The sequence below is a fragment of the Musa acuminata genome, chromosome BXJ2-3 (genome assembly GCF_036884655.1).
Source record: "Musa acuminata AAA Group cultivar baxijiao chromosome BXJ2-3, Cavendish_Baxijiao_AAA, whole genome shotgun sequence".
Classification (NCBI taxonomy): Eukaryota; Viridiplantae; Streptophyta; class Magnoliopsida; order Zingiberales; family Musaceae; genus Musa; species Musa acuminata.
Genome location: NC_088340.1, coordinates 4,583,110 through 4,595,649, shown reverse-complemented (window position 1 = coordinate 4,595,649; position 12,540 = coordinate 4,583,110). Strand labels below are relative to the sequence as shown.

Here is a 12,540-nt window from a genome sequence, read left to right as displayed (position 1 = left end):
CTTTTGATCTTTAGGTTCTTGAAATCTAGCCTCCTTTCCCGTTCGGTTCCGACCTAAGAGTCTGTTTCGCGTCGCTCCATTGTTTTTATTTGACTTCCTATCTTCTTGTCCGCCAATTTATTCTTTCTTGTTATGATGGTAACACAGAAAGATCGGGTGGAATTAACATCCCACTGACACAGAAAACGCTTTTCTCGACTTTTGCATTTTTGTTTGTCTTGATGTTTTCGGTTTATGGGGTAAAAGTTTCGTCTTTTGGGATCTTTTAGTGGTTCTGGTTTTGACTACTATTATTGTTCACGTCGATGAGTTGAATCGTTAAGGTATTTAATGATTTGAACTTACAGGTTTGCTAATGGCGTATCTGATGCTGTGTGAGGTTCCCTTTGTTTTACGTATTTTCTCTTGTCAATTGAGATTTCGAGGCAGCATGAAGTTGTATAACGTTACTATTTCCGAGGGGTGAATCTCCTGTGATTCATCTCTCATAAATGTTGTTCTAGTTTATCAGGAAAGAAATTCAACAATATATAGTTTTAAGATAAATTCTCAGATAGCACAAAATTAACCAATTACTGGAATTCATTTGATGAAACGATAAGTTTGAAGTCGATGTTGCCTCAATAATTTGTTAAAAGGCATATCCAATGTCCTGCATGACATCAGGGTGAGTTGGAAGCTCTCTACGTTACATATGCAAACATCATGTTGATGGCTACACATTGTTTTTTTCTCTATTTGGCTGGTTTGCATCTTCGTCTTGATGACTAATTTGCATCGTCGAATTGATGACTAATTTGCATCGTTGAATTGATAACTAATCTGTGCACTTTCAAAGTAGTTGCTAAAGGATACAACTGTTAGATAACTTGATCTGACTGGTAGAGAAAAACCTTTCTGAATTTCCTGTTCATGTGTCATTATGTCACCATTGTTCCTGGAAATGTATTTGTATAAGTATTGTGTTGCTTGACCACAAAATACCATGAAAAATTGCATTATATGATTTAGCATGTACAAGACATCTAACTATGAGCTACTGAAGAATTGCTTTTGCACCATGAAATTATGACTGCATAGTTATGTGATAATTTAGATTTCTTGAAGTCTCCTATGTGGAACAAGTTAGGAAAATCTAATGGGTTGTAGCAATAATGGTTTTGTTTCATAAATTACCATCTATACGTATTTTCTTACTTCTGTATTTGCCTGGGGCAAAACAAAATGATGAGGCTTGTTGATCTGAATTATATGTGGATAATACATCAAAGGTCTTCAGAGTTCTCTGATTGCTGTGTATTGCCAATCATCTCAAGTATGACATTGATTCTTTTTCAGGCATAATACCTCTAACTACTATCAATTACTTTGGAAGTGTTATGTGAACACTGATAGAAGACTTGCTTATTTTTCGCAGCATGATTACAAGTTCATAATCCCTTGCCTAGGATTTTATTCTGCTATTGATTTTTATTGATTACATCATTTTGCATATGTAGAACCATGTTTTTCTGTTTTTGTCAAAGGCAAAGCAAAATGATGAGTCTTGTTGATCTGAAGTTAATGTGGATAACACTGCAATGGTCTTCAAAGTTCTCTGATTGTTTCATTCTGCTTTTTGGGCTGTTATAGAAGCATCGGATATATAATTCAAATCATTATGACAATGCATGGTGATGCCCATGTGTTGGTCTCCAGCTGATGGGGATTATGTATAATATTCTCCAAAGTTCTTTGATTAATTTGTTGCTAAATTATCTTTTCTATAATCTAATCACATTATTTAGGGAACTATAAATTTCTCCAATGGATGTTAATCAAGATACGTCATAGATATATTTATGTGGTCACTTATAGTAATAGAAGCTCTCTCTGCTTTTAATTACTGATACACTTATGATTGTCAAGGATTTGAGATCTAGAGAGTCGGTAGTTCTCACACTTCCATAGCATGTTTTGTGTTCTGTTATTCACATGAGAACTCCTTTTTCAGTATGTGTTTCATATTGTTTTCCCTTTACCCTGATTTCTAAGAGATATCCCACTTTAGCAAAAGTCATCTCTTTTGGATTATATTTTTATCATGCTATTTTGAGTTTTTTCATAATGTTATGTAGGACCCACGGCTCCCTGAATTCAATGTGTCAAATTCTTCAAAATAAAAATAATGACCCAACACTTACAATTTTATTAATGTTATTATATTGTATTATTAGAGATAACATGTGCCATCTAACAGAGCTTCTCAACATGTCTAATCTGGGCAATTTGTTGGTGCCTTGAATTTTGTCTGGCTATGACCGTGAATACTTGGTCTTCTGTTTGAAGTTCACCATATGATGTCAAGTTGGAAGCACAAAGTCTGGCACAACTTTTACACTGATTGTACTCCTATATATAAAAAAAACGCAGGTACGGTGGCAAAGTATGCCACAAGCTGAGAAGTTAGTAGATGAAGACAGTATTTAATGTTCTGCTAGTCAGACAATTATATCCTGACTGAAGCAAATTTATGCTGGACAGTTATAGAGCACCCTGATGCACTAAGAAAGCTCTATGGACTTCATAAGATATTTGTTCTCTAAATCCATTGTCAGAGGCACACAAAGGAAACAAAATGTACATTTACCCAGCTACTGTCATTTGTACAATGCAGAAACAGTCAAACTAGTACATCATTGAGATCTTGGAATGACCTAAGTATAATTTCCTTCATTGCTTTGATAAGGCAAGGTTGTAGTTGCCATTGGAGAATCTTCAACTTATTTAGTGCAAGTACTACAGCTTAATTCTTGGCATTTTTATAAGCATTTTAAATTTTTCTTCACATGTTGAATCTTAAAGTTACTGAGCAGTAAAATGTTGTAATAGGTCATTCAGCAGACACATGGAATATTCCAGCCAAAAGCAATTCATATCTTTCTGTGATCTATTCCTGTCACTGACTTGGACTGCCTAAAAAGTAAACGCAGATTCAAACAGTGATTTCTCTGTTTCAACAGTATGAAGGGTTTTCTGTTAGTGGAAAGGTTGTAGCAGAATATAAGCTGAATTGGTTGAATGGACATTTATAGTGTTACAGGTCTCACAACTCTTCTGTTCTTGTTCATCAATGGCTCTTGTCACTTTGTTGCTATTCTTTCATTGATGCAGATTGTTCAAGTATGTGAAATCTTTATTGAAGGATTAACCGTGAAGATTGATTCCATCTTCATGCTGCACATTTCTAATGTAAGAGAGGCTGTGTTAATCATTCCGACGATTCAAGAAACATTTGTTAATCATCTTTATTTGATGAACAGGACGTGCAGATTGTTGACATGGGATCTCCATCAATCCTTGGATTCCATAAGATTTTGGACCTGCCTATGAAATTGGAAGGTAATTCAATTACTCAATTGTTGGATTCCTCTTTGTATGCTTTGGATAATTTATTGTGTTTGTGTACATGCAAAAACAAATCCATAAAGTGAACAACATTAACAAGGTCATCTTCATCCATCACTGTTGGTCAATCATTAACGCCATATAAATACAATGATCATTATTGGTCGATCATTGTTACATAAAAAATCTAAATCTTAATCCAATTAATTAATCCGAACCCATTTCAGATTTCTATTTTCGAGTCAAATATAAATATAATGGATCGAGTAGGCATGGAGACAAAATGCATTTGTATGAATTCGACTAATTATTTTGGTATCTACTTTTTATTCTTATCCCAAATCCTAGAAATAAAATATTTCAACTCAATTTCAATGGATCGAAGTCTTCGATCGGATTTGGATAAATCCGGATATCAAAGAAAGTCAATCTTACGTGTCCCATGCCCCACTTACGTCACCGGTGGGTCAAGTTGGGTGCTGGGCGGATGGGTAGAACTAGATTAATTGTTGCTCCTTGACAGGTGCTCGCGCCTGACCGTTGCTCGACTGAATCAGCCAGAAATATGTCAGGGCGGGGACACGGCCTGGATGAGCGGGACCCACTTACGTCGCTGTGTCTGTTCGCAAAACCGCGTCACCCCTGAAACCGTACAGGTGTGGGTCACCCATGAATTCTTCAGACGTTGTCTAAGCCAACGTTTAATTTCCTTCGTCGGATTGGTTACCTCGACTTGCACCTGGGAGGGAGTAGGGGCCCTGTCGTGGGTCCTGGTGCCGTACATCCAATCTGATACATACCCGTTCACAGGTTCAAGACCAGTTTATCCGCCGACCGGTCAACCCTGCCTACAGTCCGACTCAATTCGCGATATGGTGACTTGGCGCGAATCGAACGGGCCAGAGTGGCTGGCGCTGTTCTTGATGCTCGCCAACGCGTGATTTCGTGGCATCAGTCGCTCCCCATCTGGGGACGCGACACGCCCCTGAACCCGCCCTTAATTTCTCCCCCATCCAACCCCTCGGGTGGAGAGGCGACGCTCTCTTTCTTCCCTGGCAATCTCATCGTCTTCCATGGCGGACGCTCCCAACCTCTTCCTCCGCCTCACCGACGATCGCGACCACCAAGAACCACCATCCCGCTTCCCCCCTCCGCGCTCCTTCTGGCCCTCCCAATCCGCCGCCGGCTCGGCCATCGCCGATCGGGATCCCTTTGTCCCTGTCTTCTCGTCCGGCCCCACCTTTGGAGAGCTTGACTCGGGCTCCGACTATTCAGGTTACTCCGATGACGACGACGACGACGACCACGCCACGCTCTCACTCGACCTCTTCCGCCGCCCTCCGCCCTCCGTCTCCGGCGCTGCCATGGACCCCTTTCCCGAGCCCTTTGGTTCCCCCGTCTTTAGGGTTTCCGAGGGCCCCGAGGAGATCGGTCCTCCCTGCAGCCTCGACATCGGTCTCGGACTCGGGCTAGGGTCAGGATTCGAGAGGGACGACGATAACGACGCAGGGGAGGACGTGGATCGGGAGGTTGTCGTACCGGACTGGGCAACGGATGATTTCTTCATCGGAAGGAGGAGCTCCCCTTCCGAGTCGACCGAGTTCTCGAGGGCCCGGCCCGTAGGTTCCGGCGGCCTTAGGGTTGTTGGGTTCGACTCTGATTCGGACTCCGATGGGCAGATCGTGGCGATGGGCAACGAGCAGATTCCCGGGATCTCTGATGACGGCGAAGTCGACCGATATAGGATCTCCGACGATTTAGGTCTTCCTCTCTGTTGGGACGCCCTCCAATTGAGCGACGGCCGGAGAGATGCAAACGAGGGGTTTGATTGGGAGGAGATCGATGGTCAGGACGTAGAAAGGGATGTCCTTAGTATCATGGTTCTTGGTGATGAGGAGAGATCTGATGACATTGGGGGATCGGGTCGTGATGAGGTTGAGCCAGAAGATGTTGTCAGAAACGTCAATTGGGAGATCCTTTTGGCCATGAACAATTTAGGGAGGAGCCCTTTTGATCCAGATGATGTTGAAGCCTATTTCGAGGATCAAGATGGCCTGGTCTACACATCTGATTACGAGTCCTACGAGGTCTTGTTTGGGCATTTCACCGAGCAGGATGGCAACACCAAGGGTAGCCCTCCAGCAGCAAAATCAGTGGTCGAGAACCTCCCTTCAGCTGTTATGACAAAAGAAGACGCTGCCGACATTGACGCTGATTGTGCGGTTTGTAAGGATGGGATCGTGGCAGAGGATAGAGTTAAGAGGCTGCCATGTTTGCACCATTATCATGAGGAGTGCATCTTGCCATGGCTTGGGATCCGTAACACCTGTCCCCTTTGTAGATTCGAGTTGCCAACAGATGATCCTGAATATGAGAAGCAGAAGGCAAGGAGGGCAGGTGGTAGTGTTATCCCCGGTGATGAAGCTCCTCTCAGGTATGATTTTGAAGTGTTACCTGAAGCTTAGAACTGGTAAACCAGTGCGGTTCTATTTTAAGTGCACACCAGGCTATGGTGATCTTCTATTCCAATGTTGTTGTGTTGATCTATAACAATGTTATTTTTCTGTTGTAGGACAGCCCTAGTGATAATGAGGTATTTGTTAGAGTTCTGTCAACTGTTCATTTGGAAGTTGGTTTTCCAAGATGCTACTATATATCAATAACAATCTGAATAAATGTGGCTTGTGAAAATATAACTTTTGCAGCATATAAGTTGTTTATTTGGGTTGATGCAATATGGTCCCTTTTCTCTTCCAGGTTTTGTAATTGTTATATTCCGATGAGCTGTTGCTCTTGGTTGATTACTTGCTTATGCATGTTGCTTTATATCGCCAAACCACTTTGGTTGAAGAGATGAGTTCAGAACCTTCTTGTATATGAGCTGCTGAACTTGGTTGATTACTTGCTTATGCATTTTGCTTTATATCACCAGACCATTCTGGTTAAAGAGATGAGTTCCTAGCCTTCTTGCGATGGTTGTTAATTATATTAATTAATTTTCATAAAACAAGTTTAGAAATTCTTAACATGCTTTATTTGTTAGAGTTAAATCATTCATGGCCTGTATACAATGGGGGTTTCATCTGCTAGTCTTACTCACTAATCCATATTCGCATTGTTGTTGATTCTATATTGAGCTGAGCTGTTGGGTTTTAGTTATAATGTATCGAAATCTGCAGTGATTTATCGAAATGGAGATTTCTTAATTTTGATTTCTGTGTTCTTAATTTTTCTTCTTTCATAATGTATTCTCAAAAATAAATATAGTCACATTCTACATATATTTGTCTTCTTGGGATATAGTCTCAAGTTTGGGTGTACTTTGCTGCTTACATCTGGTGATAAATAGGTCATATCGACTTTCATGAAATTCCTTTGCTTACAATCTGAATATTTTATGATGACCAAAGAAGTCCCATATTGATCATATCGTATCATATGGGATATACTGATTGAATTTTATTTTCTTTTATGTGCATTGATTTTTTCTTGTGTTCTGGTTGTGACGTTTGCTTATGAAACACCGGATGATATATTTAATAAACCATGCACTGAATCATTCTGGTTTGTCTATAGTTTCACTCACGGAGAAATCTACTGTGGTACTGATAAATTGCATCTTGTTGAACATTAGCTAAGATCTCGTGGATGTCTTACCCTGCTTCATTTGGAACAATTTCTCTTTAATGTCTTCTCTAACTGTCCTTTGAAGCAAAACCTTTGAGATCTGATTCTATGTGCCTGCCAAATGGTTCTCCTTATAATTGAATGTCGAGACCAGCTTTATTTGTTAACAACATACATATGATGCTTTTGATTTCATCGAACAAACACTTTAAACCTTTTGTTTTGCTCATGAAGCTAACTAATGTGATTGTTTTGACATTCAAAATTGCAACAGTGATCAGAATGAGCAAAATAAGCATGTAGATGAATAGGTAAAAGAACAGTCATCTCTCTCGGTTGGGTCCACATTGGAGTCATGTGCTAAGTTTTCGTTAACAGACATGCTTTCCTTGTCTGGAGTTACCTGTGTATGTTTGGACATGTTTCCTTCTTGTCTCCTTGAACATGCTTTTTTGTATGCGGCTTTATCTTGCAAGAGCTTTTTATTTGGCAACACCGAGTATAAATGCAAGTATACTTGCATAGAAGTATTTGGATCATTCCCCAAATGTTTTGCATGATATTAGTAAACCTACATAGCTCCTTGCAACAGTGTTTTTATAAACACTGTTATTTTATGTTGCCATTTCTTTTATCTCATTCCATGTGGGTTGTACTCGGTACTCATCAGCCGAAAGGGGGGCGCTACATGTGGCTCGTTAATTGCTTTACAAGCAACGAGAGCATTATATTTAAAGAATGCTTATTATATGCGAGGCGTATAATGCTGATAAAAGTGATGCATCCTCTTGTAAGGTGCAGTGGCAATGAATGTGGTAGGTACTTAAGCAATGCCTTTAACGTGTAGGAGAATGTTGCTTGTTGTTGCTGCTGCTGCTGCATAGATGAGGCTTATATGTGATTTATGGTGTTTGATGATATTTACCTCGTTAGTATTTTGCAATGAATGATTCGATAAAGCCTTTGCTAGCTAATTTAGTTAATAAAGCCTTTGCTAGCTATTTTGGTGTTGATGTGATTCCTTGTTCCTATTGGGCCCAGAACCCTATAAGCCCAAACATGAATCATTGATTCTGAGAATAGATCGATTTGGTGCACGGCCCAACCGGTTCACAATATGCAACCATACTCGAGTCCGCATCCACGGCTGCTCCTCTGTCATCCTCCTTCACCAGGAAGAGGCGTCTCGGCGCCCCAACTCCAGCATTCCCGGCGCGACACCGGAAAGCACGCCACGTCCGTCGACAGCCACGTGAAAGCTAATATAAATGGCGATGGCGACGGCCAAGAGGACGATCCGGCGGTGGTCCACTCGCCCTTCTAACAACGCCATGCTTAGTGCACGTAAGCTGTTTGCGAGATTGCCTCAGCCTTCACTACTTACCTACTGTATTATTTAACCTCCAGTAGCCCGCATTTGGAGCGACATCCATGGAGGCAGCCACCAAGAAAGATATAGTAATGCATGTACTTTTCCGCACGCAGGTATTATATCAAACACTACTAGCAGCAGTTAACATAAACAAATCCTTGCCTTATCCTCACTCGGCCAATCCTATTGGACTGCCCACCACACAGGGGCACTACAAACCTAAACAAAGTGAAAGAAAAAGATGCAGGCAGAGTGATGGTACCACGAAGTATTGTACCTTCCTTTCCGTATAGTTGCGACAGATGTGGGATGATGATGATGATGATGGTGGTGGTGGTGGAGGTGAAATAGATCATCTCAACATCTATATCGGAGGTTCACATGTTTGTTTATTTCATTTCATTTTTCATTATCCTATTGCTGATCTTTATCATTTCATGTCCGATTCGTTAATTGATCTGGCTATTATCTTCAACTTATCAGATAAACTGACTGACAGTTTATATTTACCAGATAAACTGACTGACAGTTTTACTCTTCTTCTTTTTTTTGGGTTATAAATGTCAAATATAATTTGTATTTTTAAAGATAATTATACATAATATATATAAGTGTAATTTATCTTTAAAACCTCAATGAATGCTTGTGATGTAAGGTTTGGAAGGGCTCGGTTTAGATTACCGAGGAATCCAAGAATCCATAGTTACTACATTTAATCGCTAGAAGAAATCATCTACTTTTCCAACCTGTTTGTAGCTCACGCATCTCATCTGTCCTCCTTGTGATGGGAGACAACAGTGGAGCTGCTCAGCAGAAACTGTCTTTGTCTTACTAACTCGACAGTATAATTATCTGTCGCATGCAGCTGCAGGAGGAATAGCCAAATGGAGGCATACGCAGAGGAATCATAGACGAGCAGAGAAGACGGGGTGTTGCAGTGGGGAGTGGGTGAGGTGCGGCCGGCCGGCCGGCACCAACCCCACTGGGTTGTGCCGGCTTCGGCACTCCCCGGTGGGGGTCACCACATCATGTTGCTGCCCCTCCATGGCAGACACGGGTTGAAGGCCTTTCCCTGGTGCACCCCTGTGACCCCCCTTTTCCTTCTCGGTGCACAGCTTTGATGCCTTGTTTCGAGCAGTCTTCTTGTCTGACCACCTTCTTCCTCCTCCTCCTCCTTTTCGTCTTCTTCTTCTTCAAAGCTCTCAATCATCACATGGTGGTCTACCAACCATGGTCTTTTGTCCGCATCTCCCCCTCCTCAGGGCTTCTAGTTTCTCGGAGACTCTGCACACCAAGTTGCTGGCCATGTCAAAGCAGGAGTCACCACAAAGTTGAATGACAAAAGGAAACAATGATAGCTCACTTCTTCTTCTTTTCCTTCTTTCTCACTTTTGCAGACTACTAAACGAGAATAGAGAAGAAGCAAACTTTTGAGCTGAACTGAAGTTAATTTTCAAGAATCAAAATGAACTCTTATCAAAACTGCCCTTGTAAGGAAGAAATTTCTTTTGGTGAAGAATGAAAAACAACTGTTCTTCTTCTTGGCTGCACATTGCTATCTGCAATAGGATCACTGCTCTTAACTCTTTCATCTTCTTCATGCAAGGATGGTGGGGGGTGGGATGAGATAGCAGCAGTATAATATTCGTGTTATGGGGCAGATGAGATGATCGAAAGAAGGTAGCTTAGGTCAGCTACCAGAGAAAAGGCACATTTCCACTGTGCTTGTGTGCCACTAAACATGGGATTTGAGACATATGGATCAATTGAAGGTCTTCTAAGTTGTAAAGGTCCAATGTGGATTTCGATCATATATGTCATGAATTCTCCTTTACACTGCTCACTGGAGCTAAACCATGCAACAAGAAAATAATCTTCTTCAGTAAGGAACATATAACAACAGTAGATATGTTTCAGAATTGCCTCATTTCTTTATTTTGAAGCAGCAAACATTTCCTGTAAAATTATGAATAATTGTTGAGGAACATATAACAATAAGGTAACATATATATAGCTAAATTATTATTTTTATTTTCTTACACCTAAATTAGTTTTTGGAGAAACACAAGTTGAATAGGAAAAGAATTTTTCAGTAACTGTGTTATGAGATGCATCCCATCTCATTCTCTTTGAAGAAACATCTCATTCAATATTTAGCTTTTATCTCTTGTTGATTTTATAGCAAACAAGAATATCCTGCATGTTTGATTCTATAGAAGTTCGCAGATCATATACTTTTTTGAAGATCATTATGATAGCTATATCCATCTACTGCATATGTACATCTGAAATTATATTCCAAGTTCTAGATTTTTGGAATGCTTTTGTCTTACCATCTCTTTAATGACTATTTACCATGGAATTTATACTCTCTTTTATAGTTTCAACTGGAATATAGAATCATACTTTTATCTCTGCTAAAGTGCAGTAGCTGAAAAATCAGAAGCAGAAATTATGTATCCTAATGTGTCAGTTGGTAAGTGGCTTGTAATACTATTGACTTCTGTTCTGTGACATTGATAGTGTGGTCGAGTTTTTTAGGGCACTACAGAAGGCAGTGACTTGGGATTTGTGGACTTCAGAATTCACTGTTCCAAAGGTTATCCACTGGTTTCTGCCATCAGCTGGATTGAGTTCTTCCAATTTCTCAGCACTGTTGGTATAATGTTGATAAAAAGAAGGATCAGATGCACCTTTCTCGCATAAAGGTACACAACAATCAATCTGTTCTTTACTTATTGGTGTGTGGTGGCTGTGTTTACAATGGCCAACATCTTTTTGATAGATCCCACCTTTCAATCTTTGTGTTTACTTACTGTTTTTGTTCAGTCTTTTCAAGTTAGATGTGTGGAATCAAGCAAAGTAGATTATGTGTGAGTAAAATGTGATGTGGAAGAACACAAAAAGGTAAATTGTTGTGTTGATAAAGATTGAATTCCGCTTTCATAAAATTAATTACTTCATAATAAAAGAAATCAAGCATACAGAATATGACTATGAAACCATAGATATCTAATTTATTGCGAATCATATCTCCTCTTACATGCAGACTTCTCACAACAGATTTACTTATGTTTGTATGTCTTTCAATGAAAACTCAATGCATCACTCACAAAATAAGAAACCTTTACCTTTCTTTGTTAGGTTTTATGTCTGAGAAGTCAAAGAGATTGCTTACAGGAAACGGACAACAACAGCCCAAAATCCAGAAATGAAAGATGATCAAGATTTGCCTTCCGATGAGAACTCAAAGCACATCAGAGGATGACTGCCTCATGCTTTCAGGATCGAGAGCAGCACACAAAGACAAACAGCTGAATCCCAACTCACCCGACAAGGGAGGGTGCAGAGATGAGGTAGCCGTCATGTCCAGCCTCCTCCATACACGGTACACCAGCAACTCGAAAGACCCCAATCATCATTATCATCTCTTTGTTCTTCCTGCACTGTGAGCAAACACCTCAGACTGCTTCTCCTTACACTTGTATTGTCCGTAGGCTTTTCCTTTCTGTCCTTGGCACGTACATCTCCGTAGCTTCGACCGGGAAACCATCAGCTCACCCTGCTTAATGAGGTTTTAGTGTCATGATTCTGATACAAATCTCTTTTTCTCATGTCATAGTTGATGATCTTTTTGGATTTTAATCAAGTTTTTTACAGAGAATCATATTCCTTCTGAAAAATAACTCATATTGTTTAATATGTTAAGCTTAAATTATGGTATGTACTTCTTTCAGTTGATTCATACATGAGGTTGAATGATACTGATGAGACCAGATTCTGATCTTGGACTTAAAGATGAGGAAGCCAGAGATCAAACAAGAATGACTCGGAGTGACTCATCATATGTTTCAGCAAGAAGCACTACCAGTGGCGAAAATGGATTGTGGCACAGCATTTGCCAAATCAATGTCATGCCAACAGCTAACAAGCATCACTAACTTATGCTCTGATTGGAGAAGGAAAACATTCATATCATGACTGGGAATAGAATGTTTAGAATCTGGGAGGATCAGATATTACAGATGAGGAATAACAATAATAATACTTGGAGAATAAATATAAGTTTAAGGGATTGTTTACCTGAGGTCATTGGAAGAACAGAATGCAGATAATCACACGAGGTGCCTTTGGAAGACAGGAGATAAAGAGTC

General features: G+C 40.2%; 1 protein-coding gene and 2 non-coding genes across 3 annotated transcripts; all 3 read left to right on the top strand.

Moving 5' to 3' along the window:
- The first annotated feature begins 1,218 nt into the window (after window positions 1-1,218).
- LOC135608606 (small nucleolar RNA R160) lies at window positions 1,219-1,294 on the top strand. Its single transcript, XR_010485584.1, has one exon. It is a non-coding gene; the product is annotated as a small nucleolar RNA R160 (small nucleolar RNA).
- Window positions 1,295-1,530: 236 nt separating this feature from the next.
- On the top strand, window positions 1,531-1,606 carry LOC135608604 (small nucleolar RNA R160). Its single transcript, XR_010485583.1, has one exon. It is a non-coding gene; the product is annotated as a small nucleolar RNA R160 (small nucleolar RNA).
- A 2,595-nt stretch (window positions 1,607-4,201) lies between these two features.
- On the top strand, window positions 4,202-6,122 carry LOC135607024 (uncharacterized). The gene has a single exon (XM_065098466.1). It carries the CDS (start codon window positions 4,461-4,463, stop codon window positions 5,850-5,852), a length of 1,392 nt encoding a protein of 463 aa, XP_064954538.1. The 5' UTR covers window positions 4,202-4,460; the 3' UTR covers window positions 5,853-6,122.
- Window positions 6,123-12,540: the final 6,418 nt, after the last annotated feature.